Source organism: Oncorhynchus masou, chromosome 30, assembly GCF_036934945.1.
Source record: "Oncorhynchus masou masou isolate Uvic2021 chromosome 30, UVic_Omas_1.1, whole genome shotgun sequence".
NCBI lineage: Eukaryota > Metazoa > Chordata > Actinopteri > Salmoniformes > Salmonidae > Oncorhynchus > Oncorhynchus masou.
In genome coordinates, this window is record NC_088241.1 from 28,933,213 (window position 1) to 28,951,310 (window position 18,098).

An 18,098-nucleotide genomic window follows, 5' to 3' on the forward strand; every position below is an offset into this window, starting at 1 on the left:
GGATAGATCAGCTGTTGGTTACTCTGCATATCTGCCTATCAGTTGCACCGTTGGTTTCTGTAGTCCCCTTTAACCCTTTAAGAAAACGCCTCGCCATTGGGATGCAGCCCGCTGATTATATCGATGCTGCTACTAGCCTACTGGGTTCTTAAACGACGTGCCATCTGATGCAGACCAGGGGGAGGAGTGAGATAATAAATAAATAAATTAACAAACAAGGCAAATCCACCGAAACGCCACCATCCACCTCAGTTTCAAGCATCGTCGGTGGTGAACGGTGGATCACTTGGAGGAAGAACGACATTGTTATTTAATGGCCCATAAATTGAGAGGCGAAATAGTTGGCTGAAAAACTGGGGTCCTTAGCGAGGAATATAGTCCTTCGCTGGAAGAGAGAAGGACGCGTTGTTGGTCGAGCATCATCCACAGCGAACCATCATTTTATAAGGAGGAGACCATCCAAACCGTTACAGTAAGGACTTTAGAATATAATAACCTACAAGTAATTGAACGGATATTTAACTGTAAAACATTTATTACTAATGTAGAATTATACAAATCAAAACATTGCAAAAAATAAATACCCGTTTATAGACAATTACAACGAGAAGGTATCATAGAAAATAAATCGACCTCATCTCTCCCTTTGCCTTTTTTGTATTGCATATTGAGGATAAATTGCACCTCTGTTAGCCTATTGGCCAATCTTATTGATCAAATCGAGTTCATATAGCATGGGCCAGGGCTAAGTAAGGCATAGGCTATCGGTAAATTGGACTCGAGAGGAAAGCACGACGCAACCTTATTTGCCATTATCCATGTCAAGCATCCTTTTCAATTCGTCGTTTCATTTCCGATCTCAGAACATTTCCCCATATCTAGGCTGAGAGTATTTTTTTCCTATATCCACCTCCCCAGTGGATTTTTAAGGGCAGTCTGGAATACCACGACTGGTTGTGCTTTGGGGGGGACCATTTTTGACGTTTGATTCGTGAGGTTTGACGCCACGGAGAGAAGATGTCGGGGCAGACGCTGACGGACCGCATTGCCGCGGCGCAATACAGCTTAACGGGATCGGAGGTTGCTCGAGCTGTTTGCAAAGCCACCACTCATGAGCAGACAGCACCCAAGAAAAAACACCTGGAATGTAAGTATGGCCTCCCCATCTCTACACACACCTAACAAGTACTGGTTCCCTGCCTGTGTGTGTGTGTTCCTGTGATTTAATAATATTATACCTATCAGCTGTTAAGGGGAGGACGCTCATAATGGAGCAAATGGAATGTCATCAAACTATGCGTTTCATGTATTTGATACTAGTCTACTCATTCCCCTCCAGCCATTACCACGAGCCCATCCTCCTCAATTAAGGTGCCATCAACCTCCGGTGATACCTATACCCATATTATAATATTATTACATCAATAGTAATGGTTCACCATCTTCATTTGCTTGTGTGAAATACATTTTTTCATCATGTAGACCTAAAACAAATGATGTTTTGCTTTAGCCAGACTATCCAGGCCCCTTGCCAGGCATCACCGATCTATATTGATGCCTGCTGTGCTCATAAAAGGGGCAGTTAGACTGAAGTAGTCAACTCCGAGCCAGGACATTGAACAGAACAGAGCCATCAGCCTCCTACCTCTGCATCCTTCCTTCCACCCTCATTTGAGAAATAAGTGATCTGATATGGTTGAAATGGTGGAAGCTATGGGATAGAACCATGAATTACACCTAGCCATTTTTGTTAGATCAGGGATTAGCTCAAAGAAGAAAGGAAGGAAGGAATGAAGGAAGGAAGGAAGGCAGGCTATGTTTTTAAAGCATTGGATCAGGCCTCTATCTGTCTGAATAATAGATTCCTGCACCAATGTTGTTAAATGCATAATGCAAAAGGTCAAAGGTCCTGTTGTCACTACTACTAACACAGGCTTGTAACTTGGGACCTGGCCAGTTTGAGGGGGTATAGGAGGCAGAGTGGCACTGTCTGTCAGCTGTGTCTGGTATCAAAGCCCCACTTTGTAAGATGGTGAGGAGATACAAGTTTTTTTTTCAGGTTTTGCCTTACAACGACATAGGAAACACGATGTGCTGAATTTACTTCTTAGTTTCAGAGTTGTATTTTACTAAATGTCTGAAACACCCAATATACAATGAGTATGCCAAACACTAGGAACATCTTCCTAATACTGAGTTGCACCTCCAACCTTTTGCCCTCAGAACAGCTTCAATTTGTTAGGGCATGGACTCTACAAAGCGTTCCACAGGGATGCTGGCCCATGTTGACTCCAATTACTTCCCACAGTTGTGTCAAGTTGGCTGGATGTCCTTTGGGTGGTGGACCATTCTTGATACACAGAGGAAACTGTTGAGTGTGAAGCATCCGTCAGCGTTGCAGTTACATTTACATTTACATTTAAGTCATTTAGCAGACGCTCTTATCCAGAGCGACTTACAAATTGGTGAATTCACCTTCTTGACACAAACCGGTGCGCCTGGATCCTACTACCATATCCCGTCCAAATGCGTTTAAATCCTTTGTCTTGCCCATTTACCCTCTCAATGGTGCACGATCCATTCTTCAATTGTCACGAGGCTTATAAAATAATTATTTAACCTGTCTCCTCCTCTTCATCTACACTGATTGGGATCATATAGGGATCATATAGCTTTCACCTGGATTCATCTGGTCAGTCTATGTCATGGAACGAGCAGGTATTCTTAATGTTTTGTATACTAAGTGTATACCCCTGTATGCGATTATGTGGAAACATTTGAAAGATTATACAATCCTACCTAAAATAATCTTTGTCATGGGTGCCCATGTCAGGCACCAGATCAATTTAATCCAAAGGCCTCTGATTTGCATCAGGCCTACATTATCACTGATGGCAGGTGGCTTGTTTGCCTCACTTTCTCCCTAAGAACCATTGGTGATCAGTCTGTGGCAATTAGGTCAAGAGAGTCTGCTTGCCAGGATGATAGTCCAATACTGAGCCAGCTAGGTAACCTTAGGCTATAGTTTCTCCTTCTGTACATCATCAATATGAAAACCACGAGTGACCTTGGCAAAACCTCACAGGGGAAAATCTATCCACCCAATCCACCCTCCTTGAGTCTGGGAATAAAGCATACTTATGTTCTCCCCTTAATCATGGGATTGGGGGATTGGAAAGCCCACCCCTGGCCAATCATGTGTCAGCAATCTTTTGACATCTTGGAAAGTGCAGACTCAGTGTCCTCTGCTCCTCATAGCCAGTCACTCTCGTTTAGTGCTCTGAGTATATGTGATGTCGCCCATTGACTAGCTCTAAGAGACAATGCTCTCCACTGAATACACAACAGGTTCACACACATATATATGCATGCACATGCGCGTGCACACACACACACACACACAAAATAGTACATATGGCAAATAGTCTCATAATTAAATCAAACATTGCTGTAGATATTACAAGTCTAATACAACTGCAATATAATCACAAGTATTCCCTTTTTAATGGGAGGGTTGGGGAGGGAAAGGGGGATGTTTACATGAGTTGCAATCTGTGAGGTATAACGGTTTTCTTGTGTCGAAGGGGAGGCAGACCAAAACGCAGTGTGGTTATTATTGGTTCTTTAATAAAGAAACTATACATGAATAGACTAACAAAACCAAAACAACCCTATCTGGTGCAAACACAGAGACAGGAACAATCACCCACAAAACCCAACACCAAATAGGATACCTAAATATGGTTCCCAATCAGAGACAATGACTAACACCTGCCTCTGATTGAGAACCATATCAGGCCAAACACAGAAACAGACAAACTAGACACACAACATAGAATGACCACTCAGATCACACCCTGACCAAACAAAACATAGAAACATACAAAGCAAACTATGGTCAGGGTGTGACAGGAGGGCTCTTGGAAAATGTAGTTTATTTTTATTTTTACATACTGTAGTCTATGCTGATTATTGATTACTCATCTATTTACTTTGTATTTACTTTAAAATGGGATTGTACTCATTATTACATTTGCAACAAAGTCTCTTCCAGATTTTTTATGGTTAAGCTAACTGTGCTTTTTTGGAATTTACAGGGCATAAAAGGAGAAAAAAAGCATACTAGTTGTTTTGATATTATGCATAGGAAAGGAGTAGATATTGCCATACTCCATGCATCTCATATAATGAAGGATGATGATATAAGCAAAATAGAAAACAACAATTTGAAGTTGGCTGCCTTTTCTTCTGTTAATAATAAAACAAAAGTGGTAATTGTTGTGTTTCGCCGTAATCTCAAGTTTCAATGATCAAGAAGGGAGGATTGCCTATGTGAAATAAATATTTTCTGGCAAATTTACAGTACCAGTCAAAAGTTTGGACACACCTACTCATTCAAGGGTTTTTATTATTTTTTTTAAACTATTTTTACATTGTAGAATAATAGTGAAGACATCAACACTATGAAATAACCCATATGGAATCATGTAGTAACCAAAAAGTGTTTTAAACAAACCTACAAATATTTTAAATTTGAGATTCTTCAAAGTAGTACCCCTTTGCCTTGATGACAGCTTTGCACACTCTTGGCATTCTCTCAACTGGCTTCATGAGGTAGTCACATGGAATGCATTTCAATTAACAGGTGTGCCTTGTTAAAAGTTAATTTGTGGAATTTCTTTCCTTCTTAATGCGTTTGAGCAAATCAGTTGTGTTGTGACAATGTAGGTATACAAAAGATATCCCTATTTGGTAAAAGACCAAGTCCATGTTATGGAAATAACAGCTCAAAAAAGCAAAGAGAAATGACAGTCCTTCATTACTTTAAGACATGAAGGTCAGTCAATGTGGAGCATTTCAAGAACTTTGAATGTTTCTTCAAGTGCTGTCGCAAAAACTATCAAGCACTCATGAGGATGGCCACAGGAAAGAAAGACCCACAGTTACCTCTACTGCGGCGGATAAGTTCATTAGAGTTAACTGCACCTCAGATTGCAGCCCAAATAAATGCTTCACAGAGTTCAAGCAACGGGCACATCTCAACATCAACTGTTCAGAGGAGGCTGTGTGAACCAGGCCTTCATGGTCGAATTGCTGCAAAGAAACCACTACTAAAGGACACAAATAAGAAGAAGTGACTTGTTTAGAGGGTGATGGAGTGCTGCATCAGATGACCTGGCCTCCACAATCACCCGACCTCAACCCAATTGAGATGGTTTGGGATGAGTTGGACCGCAGAGTGACAGAAAAGCAGCCAAAAATTGCTCAGCATATGTGGGAACTCCTTCAAGACTGTTGGAAAAGCATTCCTCATGAAGCTGGTTGAGAGAATGCCAAGAGTGTTCAAAGCTGTCATGAAGGCAAAGGGGTGCTACTTTGAAGAATGTAAAATATATTTTAAATTTTTCAACAATGTTTTGGTTACAACATACGTGTTATTTCATAGTTTTGATGTCTTCACTATTATTCTTCCATGTAGAAAATAATAAAAATAAAGAAAAACCCTTGAATGAGTAGGTGTGTCCAAACTTTTGACTGGTACTGTATATATTTTTGTTTCTGCATATGCCCCCAATACTTACGATTATTAGTTTTTTTGTTTCTCTATCCAAAATTCTAACATCGGATTTCCATATGGTCTTAGGTGGTGACATGAACACAACCATAAACGCGACAATGTGTAAATCTTAACAAATCGGGTACCGAACCACTAGCCACTATAGCGTAGCAAAATAGGGTTTCTGATGTTACACTGGTAGATATACAATATGGAGAGTGCATAATCCACACCTGAAATAATATACCTTTTACTCTGCTAGGCACAGATCATTTTCAAGGATAGATTGATTCCATATTACTTTCATCACAGTTATTGCATCTAGTACAAAAGGTGGAAATTGTACACACTGTACGTCTATGTCTGATCATGACAGAAACTTATGCAAACTATAACCAATGTTCCAAATTATGCCACAAGTAATCTCACTCTCTTAAACAAATTGGATTTCTGTAATCAATTCAGGTCTGATTTACATGAATTCAACCTCCTCAACAAAGAATTGGTGAATGATAATGAATTCCTGTGGGATGCCATTAAAGGGTTCATTAGAAACAATACAATAGCATTTGCTTCTGGTTTGAACAAGTCTCAACAGTCTCACTTTATCCTTGCTAACTCGTCCACAGCAGAACATTTTTCCAGCCGAGAAGGAGAGAGAATTATTCATCATCAAATCGGAGTTAAATTCCTTACTCAGATTAAGAGCAGAATTTCTCATTCATAAAGTCAGACAAACTGATTATGTGGACGGTAATAGACCTAGCTTCCGTTTTGCTAGTAAATTACACAATAAGGATAGTCTTGCTGACGTTGTTCCCATTCAGCCTGATTGTGTTCTCTTTTTCACCATCAATCAATTTACAATTTAAAAATGTATATGAAAAAGTATACAGTTCTGAAGTACAAAATACAGAAGAGAGCAAGAGACCCTTTTTCGAGGGCTTGAATCTAGCACAACTCTCCTCCGATGATTCACACTCTAAATGCACCTACAGTATAATGCTCAATGAACTGCACGATGCATTGAAAGACATGAACTGAGGTAAATCCCCTGGATGGGATGGCATCCCACTGGAATTCTATTTAACCTTTTGGTCTGAACTATGATTAGAAATGATACAAACATCTATTCAAATGGGATTTTTCAATAGAGAGGTTAATAGTGCAATTATCTCTCTGTTACATAAAAAAGGCAAAGACACAACTCTCTATTCAAGTCATAGGCCTCTCTTCCTCATTAACAGTGACATGAAATTGTATGAAAAGGTTCTAGCCAAACGTCTTGAAACCATTTACCCAAACTAGTTAATCCTGATCAAACAGGTTTTTATCAAACATAGATTGTCTGACGCCAGTCTGAGACGTCTCATATGTATAATGCACATTACTCCTAATATACCATCCCTCTGTGCAGTCAGGCCTTTGTCCGTCTCTGGTATTCTATGGAAAGAATGGTATTTGGCTAAATATTTATAAATATGTATCGTAACCCCTTTGCGATGGTCTTGATGTGCAACCAATGCTCCTCACAGTTCGACATCAAATGGGGAACTCATCAAGGCTGTCCAGTGTCTAGTCACCTATTTACCCTGTCACTGGAGCCTTTAGCTAAAACAATAGATCAATCCCAAGATTTTGAGAAACTATCAGTTGAGGACACGGACCACCAAATCTCATTATATGCAGATGACATACAGTGCATTCGGAAAGTATTCAGACCCTTTGACTTTATTGACACTTTGTTACATTACAGCCTTATTCTAAAATTGATTAAATTGTATTTTTTCCTCATCAATCTACACACAATACCCCATAATTGTAATGATGGGGCTGTGAGTCGGAAGCAGGTGCAGGTGAAACGTTTTAATAAAACAACAAAACCAAGAACACGACACTAACATACGCATGAACAATACCAACTGGTGAGTGAACCTGGGAGAGTGACATATAAAGGGGAAGAAATTATGAAGATAATGGAGTCCAGGTGTGAATCATAATGATCATAATGATTCACAGTTGCGCGTAATGATGAGTGCCAGCTGTGTGTAATGATGAATCCCAGGACCGGTGGTTAGTACTCTGGCAACGTTGTACACCGGAGGTGAGGAGAGGAACAGACATGACAATAATGACAGTCTTCTTGCGTATGACGCAACAAGCTTGGCACACCCATATTTGGGGAGTTTCTCCCATTCTTCTCTGAAGATCCTCTCAAACTCTGTCAGGTTGGATGGGGAGCTTCGCTGCACATCCATTTTCAGGTCTATCCATAGATGTTAGATCGGGTTCAAGTCCGGGCTCTGGCTGGGCCACTCAAGGACATTCAGAGACGTATCCCGAAGTCTTGGCTGTGTGCTTAGAGTCATTGTCCTGTTGGAAGGTGAACCTTTGCCGGAGTCTGAAGTCCTGAGCCCTCTGGAGCAGGTTTTCATCAAGGATCTCTCTGTACTTTGCTCTGTTCATCTTTCCCTCGATCCTGACTAGTCTTCCAGTCCCTGCCACTGAAAAACATCCTCACAGCATGATGCTGCCACCACCATACTTCACCGTAGGGATGGTGCCAGGTTTCCTCCAGACGTGACGCTTGGCATTCAGGCCAAATAGTTCAATCTTGGTTTCATCAGACCAGAGAATCTTATTTCTCATGGTCTGAGAGTCCTTTAGGTGCCTTTTGGTAATCTCCAAGTGGGCTGTCATGTGCTTTTTTACTGAGGAGTGGCTTTTGTCTGGCCACTCTACCATAAATACCTGATTGGTGGAGTGCTGCAGAGATGGTTGTTTTTCTAGAAGGTTCTCCCATCTCTACAGAGTAACTACAGTGGGGAGTAGTTACACACTGCCGATTTTGTAGGTTTTCCTACTTAGAAAGCATGTAGAGGTCTGTAATTTTTATCATAGGTACACTTCAACTGTGAGAGATGGAATCTAAAACAAAAATCCAGAAAATCACATTGTATTATTTTTAAGTAATTCATTTGCATTTTATTGCATGACATAAGTATTTGATCACCTACCAACCAGTAAGAATTACAGCTCTGACAGACCTGTCAGTTTTTCTTTAAGAAGCCCTCTTGACACATTTGATCAAGATAAATGTCTTTCTTGGTTGTAAATTGAGGAAAATATAGTGTCACCATTCACACTGAGAGATACTATTCTCTTCCTCATCTCCTAAATTGTGCCGTACTCAGTTAGGACCAATAATCTCCCACACAATATAGACCTGGCAGGCAACAAATCGAAGAACTGGGTAATTGGAAAGTGCAATGGCATACCCAAACACCAATATTTAGAAAAAGCTCCCTACCTTTGGGAGGGAAACCTATTATTTTTAAACAACGGTCTGAACAAACAACTCATACATTTTCAGACATAACGAATGATAAAGGGTTATTATCCTTTCGTGACCTAAAAAAAAATGTTTAATTTGGTATGTCATTTTTTTTTTTTTTTTTTTTGCATTTGCAGTTAAGAACTGCTATGTGCACTTATGAACACCATTCCATCCACTCACTGAGTTTTGGAACCTACATGCATGCACATGATGTGGGACTGCCCCAGTATGAAGACCTTTTGGTCCAAGGTCTCCAAGTCTGTGTTGAGCATAGTTGGTGCTGCCATTTCCCATCTCCCCAGTATTTTATTGTTGAAGATGACTCTTCACTGACTTTCACAGTACCCCAGAAACGAGTATGGTTGTCTGGACTGACTGCGGCAAAAAGAATGATAATGACCAGATGCAAGTCTCCACATAACCTCAGCATAACGCAATGGCTACAAAACTTCCTTGATGATCTTTCACTGCAGCTCTCCATAGCTCGTGTGAACAGCGCCAAGGAAACAACATTAGATACATTCAATAGAGTAGTCAAAAAGGTAGAATTGTTTGAATTTATCATTTGTATTTTGAATGTCAGTATAGAATATTGATGGATGCAGGCTGATTCTATTCATGTGTGCCTTGGTCCCACAAACAATTTTTCAAACATAAGATGAGCTACCCATTATGTTTTGTTTTATGCATAGATATGTCCACAATATGAGCTCATGGGGAAGAGAGAGGGAGGGAGGGAGGGAGGGAATAGAAAATGGTGGCACCTACTAAGAAGGGGGAGGGGCGGGGGAGATGGGACAGACAAGACAAATAATATAGATCTTTTTCAAATTATTTTTCATTTTTTTATATATGTAATTTGTTTTATATTATTGCAGGTCTGTGATCTGAACCCCTCACAAAAACATTATTAGATCTAACAACATTATGAATTTAATAACTTTTGCATCCAGCACATTTTCCTCTCAGACTTCAATAATTGAGAGAAAAAAAGGAAATATACAAGAAGTATGATTTTTGAGCAAAATGGGGATCCTACTGTTTTATTGTTCATTTCTAACTAGTTGTGATGCTGTCCTTCCAAGTCTTGTTCATCGAGGCTTCCCCATCGGCTAGAGGAGGACTGGAAATTGTTATTCATTCAGAGCATGTTCTTGCCTGATTGACGTACACCGAGGCACACTTAATGTTGTTATCAATGTGTTATCTTGAGATAAGGAATAGTTTGTCTGGATAGAGAGTGGTGCCATCTAAAAAGATGAAAGTTCTCTCGTGTCTTTTTCATTTGAAGACTGTGTCCCCGGTATGTTTCCATGGTGATTTCGTGAGTGTGATATCATCAAACACCAGGCCTGTAAGCTTTCCATGCTGACCCATAAGCGGGAATCATCCTTACCTCACCCATATTCATTTTCTCCCAGTAGAGAGTGAAATTATGCAGTGCTAGTAGTGTGCTGCATTGAGGTGAGAGAGAGAGAGCCTCCAACTCTCTCAGGTGTCCAACCCTCACTGGACAAGGGATTTCACTAGACATAATACAGTAGTAGTGTAATAGGACACCAGTGTAGTAGCTGAACTAGATTACTTGGGTCATGTTTAGTAGGGCACTCTGTAGCAAAACATTTTGTAAAGCAATATTTTGCATATAAAATCTCCCTATTTCAAAAATGTTTCTCTCTTGAGAACATGACTCTGATCAGAAATGGGTCTTCCTCCTGCCAGACAACACAGTAGACTATAATGGTCCGTTTGTCAGTCAGGATTCCTCAGACCACACCTTCACACCTAGAAGATGGTGTAGCTTCACACCACAGCTTACATTGAAAGCCCTGAAAAGAGTAAGATGTCAGGCCAGCTATCATCTTAGCAGGGGATTTGAGACACACCTGTGTGAAAGATCCATGCGCTAATTATTTTAGAATTGTGATCATTACAGCTGAACAGCAAGGAGGTGCTTTAACATCTTTCAACACTCTTGATGGTGGCTCAACAGGGCCCGCTTGTGTCTTCAGTGCAGGCTCCAGCAATCTTAGAGCTGTTACACTGCTTATGTGTGAATGCTAAGTACGTTCTCCTGCCAAGCTCTCGTTGTGTGGAAGGGGATAGAGAACACAACTGTATAGGGACGCTATGGATTAAGAAGCCCAGCTTTGTGTGTCTATGCCACTCATGGCCCCCAGCTGCCTGGGCACAAGTCTTGGGAAACGTTTAACCTCTTCATGACTCTCACATCAACTTATTATTGTGTCCATGTTGGGATTCTGGCTTCTACCGTGCTTTTTGGTCCCTATGTTCAGAAAAACGGATCGTTTTCATACTGACTTCAAAGGTTAAGACCCCAGTAAGATGAGAAGAACAGCCTTAGCCTGAGCCCAGAGGGAGGTAGTGCACTGGCAGGATTTGGATAATAGTCAAATTAGATGGTTCAGAAGGAAGAGACCTGCTACCCTGCTGCTCATAAGGACCACCATCTTTATCCAATGCAATTTAAACAATATGGCTTCCATCCTCTTGCCCTGCTACAACAGCTGTTTGATGTAAATGAGTCATGATCAGGGCTGTGAACACACGCATGCACGTACACACACCAAAACACATACATAACAACACATATATATTCTATCATGACATCCGACAGGCATTTGCAGCAGAATACCCATCTCTCTCTGTGTGTGTGTGGTGTTAATTATCACAAGGACTGTTAATTATCACCTGCACTGCCTAAATCTAAATCAACAGTCATTCCAATTAACAGGTTTTATGTAGTAGTAGGGGTTGGAGGGCACAGGGGAGGAGGTGAGAGGTGGCAGCAGATATGTAACCCACCACCTGGATTTGGTCCCATTTAGCAAAATTGGAAATTGTGTTTTTTACATTGGATAAAATTAGTCAGAGATAGAAAATAGTATATCGTACACTGCAGTTGAGGAACAATGGGAAAGTTATTCTGCTTTGAAAGTTAATAAACTTGTAATGCCACCTTTGAGAAAATGCCCTTAAATATTTTGGTACACCTACTGTTTTGGTACACCTACTGGAGAGTAGTGTTCTAAGGTAGTATACTAAACAACCAGATATTTGAAGACTAAAAGTAGTAGCAAAAAAGTAGTAGTACAAATACATTTCATCTTGTCCTTGGCCTATATCCTAATCTAACTTTGGTGCAGGTCATCAAATCAAAATTATTTATATAGCCCTTCGTACATCAGCTGATATCTCAAAGTGCTGTACAGAAACCCAGCCTAAAACCCCAAACAGCAAGTAATGCATGTGTAGAAGCACGGTGGCTAGGAAAAACTCCCTAGAAAGGCCAAAACCTAGGAAGAAACCGAGAGAGGAACCAGGCTATGTGGGGATGTTCAGTCCTCTTCTGGCTGTGCCGGGTGGAGATTATAACAGAACATGGCCAAGATGTTCAAATGTTCATAAATGACCAGTATGGTCAAATAATAATAATCACAGGCAGAACAGTTGAAACTGGAGCAGCAGCACAGCCAGGTGGACTGGGGACAGCAAGGAGTCATCATGCCAGGTAGTCCTGAGGCATGGTCCTAGGGCTCAGGTCCTCTGAGAGAGAGAAAGAAAGAGAGAATTAGAGAGAGCATACTTAAATTCACACAGGACACCGGATAGGACAGGAGAAGTACTCCAGATATAACAAACTGACCCTAGCCCCCCGACACAAACTACTGCAGCATAAATACTGGAGGCTGAGACAGGAGGGGTCAGGAGACACTGTGGCCCCATCCGATAATACCCCTGGACAGGGCCAAACAGGAAGGATATAACCCCACCCACTTTGCCAAAGCACAGCCCCCACACCACTAGAGGGATATCTTCAACCACCAACTTACCATCCTGAGACAAGGCCGAGTATAGCCCACAAACATCTCCGCCACGGCACAACCCAAGGGGGGGCGCCAACCCAGACAGGAAGATCACATCAGTGACTCAACCCACTCAAGTGACGTACCCCTCCTAGGGACGGCATGAAAGAGCACTAGTAAGCCATTGACTCAGCCCTGTAACAGTGGAAAGAGGGGAACCGGCCAGACAGAGACAACAAGGGCGGTTCGTTGCTCCAGAGCCTTTCCGTTCACCTTCACACTCCTGGGCCAGACTACACTCAATCATATGACCCACTGAAGAGATGAGTCTTCAGTAAAGACTTAAAGGTTGAGACCAAGTTTGCGTCTCTCACATGGGTAGGCAGACCATTCCATAAAAATGGAGCTCTATAGGAGAAAGCCCTGCCTCCAGCTGTTTGCTTAGAAATTCTAGGGATAATTAGGAGGCCTGCGTCTTGTGACCGTAGCGTACGTGTAGGTATGTACGGCAGGACCAAATCAGAGAGATAGGTAGGAGCAAGCCCATGTAATGCTTTGTAGGTTAGCAGTAAAACCTTGAAATCAGCCCTTGCCTTGACAGGAAGCCAGTGTAGGGAGGCTAGCACTGGAGTAATATGATAAATTTTTTGGGTTCTATTCAGGATTCTAGCAGCCGTATTTAGCACTAACTGAAGTTTATTTCGTGCTTTATCCAGGTAGCCGGAAAGTAGAGCATTGCAGTAGTCTAACCTAGAAGTAACAAAAGCATGGATTAATTTTTCTGCATCATTTTTGGACAGAAAGTTTCTGATTTTTGCAATGTTACGTAGATGACTAGAAACAGTCTTGATATGTTCGTCAAAAGAGAGATCAGGGTCCAGAGTAACGCCGAGATCCTTCACAGTTTTATTTGAGACGACTGTACAACCATTAAGATTAATTGTCAGATTCAACAGAAGATCTCTTTGTTTCTTGAGACCTAGAACAAGCATCTCTGTTTTGTCCGAGTTTAAAAGTAGAACGTTCGCAGCCATCCACTTCCTTATGTCTGAAACACAGGCTTCCAGAGAGCTCCATTTTGGGGCTTCACCATGTTTCATTGAAATGTACAGCTGTGTGTCATCTGCATAGCAGTGAAAGTTAACATTGTTTTCGAATGACATCCCCAAGAGGTAAAATATATAGTGAAAACAATAGTGGTCCTAAAACAGAACCTTGAGGAACACCAAAATTTACAGTTCATTTGTCAGAGGACAACCCATTCACAGAGACAAACTGATATCTTTCCGACAGATAAGATCTAAACCAGGCCAGAACTTGTCCGTGTAGACCAATTTGGGTTTCCAATCTCTCCAAAAGAATGTGGTGATCGATGGTATCAAAAGCAGCACTAAGATCTAGGAGCACAAGAACAGATGCAGAGCCTCGGTCTGATGCCATTAAAATGTAATTTACCACCTTCATAAGTGCAGTCTCAGTGCTATGATGGGGTCTAAAACCAGACTGACGCATTTTGTATACATTGTTTGTCTTCAGGAAGGCAGTGAGTTGCTGCGCAACAGCTTTTTCTAACATTTTTGAGAGGAATGGGAGATTCGATATAGGCCGATAGTTTTAAAAATATTTTATGAGTCAAGGTTTGGCTTTTTCAAGAGCTGCTTTATTACTGCCACTTTTAGTAAGTTTGGAACACATCCATCTGGTGGATAGGAGGGCCAAGCACAGGAAGCAGCTCTTTCAGTAGTTTAGTTGGAATAGGTCCAGTATGCAGCTTGAAGGTTTAGAGGCCATGACTATTTTCATGAATGTGTCAAGAGATATAATATTAAAAAACTTCAGAGTCTCCCTTGATCCTAGGTCCTGGCAGCGTTGTGCAGAGTCAAGACAACTGAGCTTTGGATAAAAACGTTATTCTTATTCTCCTCAATTAAGTTGGAAAAATAGGATGATCGAGCAGCAGTGAGGGCTCTTCGATAATGCATGGTACTGTCTTTCCAAACGAATCGTAAGACTTCCAGTTTGGTGTAGCACCATTTCCGTTCCAGGGCTCAGGTATTTTCTGTATTCCAGGGAGCTAGTTTCTTATGACAAATGTTTTTCATTTTTAGGGGTGAGACTGCATCTAGGGTATTACGCAAGGTTAAATTTAGTGTGTCTGTGGACTTTTCCATGTGAATATTAAAGTCACCAACATCACCAATGTTTTATATTATCTGCCATGACTACAAGGTCTGATAGGAATTCAGGGAACTCAGTGAGGAACGCTGTAGATGGCCCAGGAGGCCAGTAAACAGTAGCTATAAAAAGTGATTGAGTAAGCTACAAAGATTTCATGACTAGAAGCTCAAACGAAGAAAATTGTTTTTTTTTTTATTGAAATTGTCATGTCTTGTTATGTCTGTTCCTGTCCTTTCTCTTCACTCTCTCTCTCTGCTGGTCTTTTAGGTTACCTTCTCTGTCTCTCATTCTTCAGCTGTTCTACATCTCCTCTAACTAGCTCATTCACTCTTTCACACCTGTTCTCTCTTCCCCCTCTGATTAGGTCTCTATTTCTTTCTCTGTTCCTGCTACTTTCAGTGTCTGATTCTTGTTTGTGTTTTTTGATGCCAGAAGCAAGCTGTCGTCTCGTTTGCTTCCACCTTGTCCTGTCCTGTCGGAGTCTGCCTGGCAGGTGCCACCTGCACTATACTAACGTTCTTTTTGTTCCGCTGACAACGTTGGAAGAGGATTTATGCCATTCCTGTTTTTTCATTAAAGAACTCTGTTTTCTGTTAAAGCCGCTTTTGGGTCTTCACTCAAGTTCATAACAGAAGAATCAGACCAAGAATGGACCCAGCGGCTCCGGACCCTTTTCACTCCGCCGTCGAGATCCAGGGAGCGATGCTAGGCAGACACGAGGAGGAATTGTCTGCTGCTCGACATGCCGTTGAGACCCTGGCCGTCCAAGTCTCCGACCTCACAAGACAGGTTCACCAACTCCACCTCGATCCACCGCCCACTTCCAGGGTTTCCGAGTCTCCGGAGCCCAGGATCAACAACCCGCCGTGTTACTCTGGGGAGCCCACTGAGTGCCGCTCATTCCTCACTCAGTGTGATGTGGTGTTCTCTCTCCAGCCCAACACTTACTCCAGGAGCGCAGCCCGCATCGCCTACGTCATTTCTCTCCTTACCGGACGGGCGCGTGAGTGGGGCACGGCAGTCTGGGAGGCGAGGGCTGAGTGTATTAACCAGTATCAAGACTTTAAGGAGGAGATGATACGGGTTTTTGACCGTTCTGTTTTTGGGGAGGAGGCTTCCAGGGCCCTGTCTTCCCTATGTCAGGGGAATCGATCCATAACGGATTATTCTATTGAGTTTCGCACTCTCGCTGCCTCAAGTGACTGGAACGAGCCGGCTTTGCTCGCTCGTTTTCTGGAGGGTCTCCTCGTCGAGGTTAAGGACGAAATCCTCTCCCGGGAGGTTCCTTCCAGTCTGGACTCCTTAATAGCTCTCGCTATTCGCATAGAGCGACGGTTTGATCTTCGTCGCCGAGCTCGAGGAAAGGAGCTCGCGTTCTCCGCTGCTCCCCTCTCCACATCACTGCCACCTGCCGCATCACTGCCACCCTCCTCCGCCGGCTCGGATGCTGAGCCTATGCAGCTGGGGGTATCCGCATCTCGGCCAAGGAGAAGGAACGGAGAATCACCAATCGCCTCTGTCTCTACTGCGGCTCCGCTGGTCATTTTGTCACCTCATGTCCAGTAAAAGCCAGAGCTCATCAGTAAGAGGAGGGCTACTGGTGAGCGCAACTACTCAGGCCTCTCCTTCTGGATCACGCACTACTTTTCCGGTCCATCTCCGCTGGCCCGGTTCATCTGCTTCCTGCAGTGCCTTGATAGACTCTGGGGCGGAGGGCTGTTTTATGGACGAGACCTGGGCTCGGGAACATGACATTCCTCTCAGACAGTTAGGGAGCCCACGGCCTTGTTCGCTTTAGATGGTAGTTCTCTCCCCAAGATTCAGCGTGAGACGCTGCCTTTAACCCTCACTGTCTCTGGTAATCATAGCGAAACCATTTCTTTTTTAATTTTTCGTTCACCATTTACACCTGTTGTTTTGGGTCATCCCTGGCTAGTGCGCCATAACCCTTCTATTAATTGGTCTAGTAATACTATCCTATCCTGGAATGTTTCTTGTCATGTAACCTGTTTAATGTCTGCTATCCCTCCTGTTTCCTCTGTCTCTACTTCACAGGAGGAGCCTGGCGATTTGACAGGGGTGCCGGAGGAGTATCACGATCTGCGCACGGTGTTCAGTCGTTCCAAGGCCACTTCTCTCCCTCCACACCGGTCGTATGACTGTAGTATTGATCTCCTTCCGGGAACTACTCCCCCCGGGGTAGATTATACTCTCTGTCGGCTCCCGAACGTAAGGCTCTCGAGGATTATTTGTCGGTTTCGCTCAACGCCGGTACCATTGTCTCCTCCTCCTCTCCCGCCGGAGCGGGGTTTTTTTTTGTTCAGAAGAAGGACGGGTCCCTGCGCCCATGCGTGGATTATCGAGGGCTGAATGACATAACTGTTAAGAATCATTATCCGCTTCCTCTTATGTCTTCAGCCTTCGAGATCCTGCAGGGAGCCAGGTTTTTCACCAAATTGGACCTTCGTAACGCCTACCATCTCGTGCGCATCAGGGAGGGGGACGAGTGGAAGACGGCGTTTAACACTCCGTTAGGGCACTTTGAATACCGGGTTCTTCCTTTCGGCCTCGTTAACGCTCCAGCTGTCTTTCAGGCACTAGTTAACGACGTCCTGAGAGACATGCTGAACATTTTTGTTTTCGTTTACATGGATGATATCCTGATTTTTTCTCCGTCTCTCTCGATTCATGTTCAGCACGTGCGACGCGTCCTCCAGCGCCTTTTGGAGAACTGTCTTTATGTGAAGGCTGAGAAGTGCATTTTTCATGCCGCCTCTGTCCCTTTTCTCGGTTCCGTTATTTCCGCTGAGGGCATTAAGATGGATCCCGCTAAGGTCCAGGCTGTCATTGATTGGCCCGTTCCTAAGTCACGCGTCGAGCTGCAGCGCTTTCTGGGCTTCGCTAATTTCTATCGTCGTTTCATCCGTAATTTCGGTCAGGTGGCAGCTCCCCTCACAGCCCTTACTTCTGTTAAGACGTGCTTTAAGTGGTCCGTTTCCGCCCAGGGAGCTTTTGATCTTCTTAAGAATCGTTTTACATCCGCTCCTATTCTTGTTACACCTGACATCTCTAGCCAGTTTGTTGTTGAGGTTGACGCGTCAGAGGTGGGCGTGGGAGCCATTCTTTCTCAGCGCTCTCTCTCTGACGGCAAGGTCCATCCTTGCGCGTTTTTCTCTCATCGCTTATCGCCGTCAGAACG

At 42.9% G+C, this 18,098-nt stretch overlaps 1 protein-coding gene across 1 annotated transcript in view; it reads left to right on the plus strand.

Annotated features, from left to right (window-relative positions):
• Positions 1 to 214: 214 nt before the first annotated feature.
• Positions 215 to 18,098, plus strand: part of LOC135522488 (clathrin coat assembly protein AP180-like) — a 74,744-nt gene continuing 56,860 nt past the window's right edge. The window contains 2 exon segments of the mRNA XM_064948785.1: positions 215 to 472; positions 919 to 1,147. Of these exon segments, the coding sequence (XP_064804857.1) occupies positions 1,018 to 1,147 (130 nt within the window). The 5' untranslated portion in view covers positions 215 to 472; positions 919 to 1,017.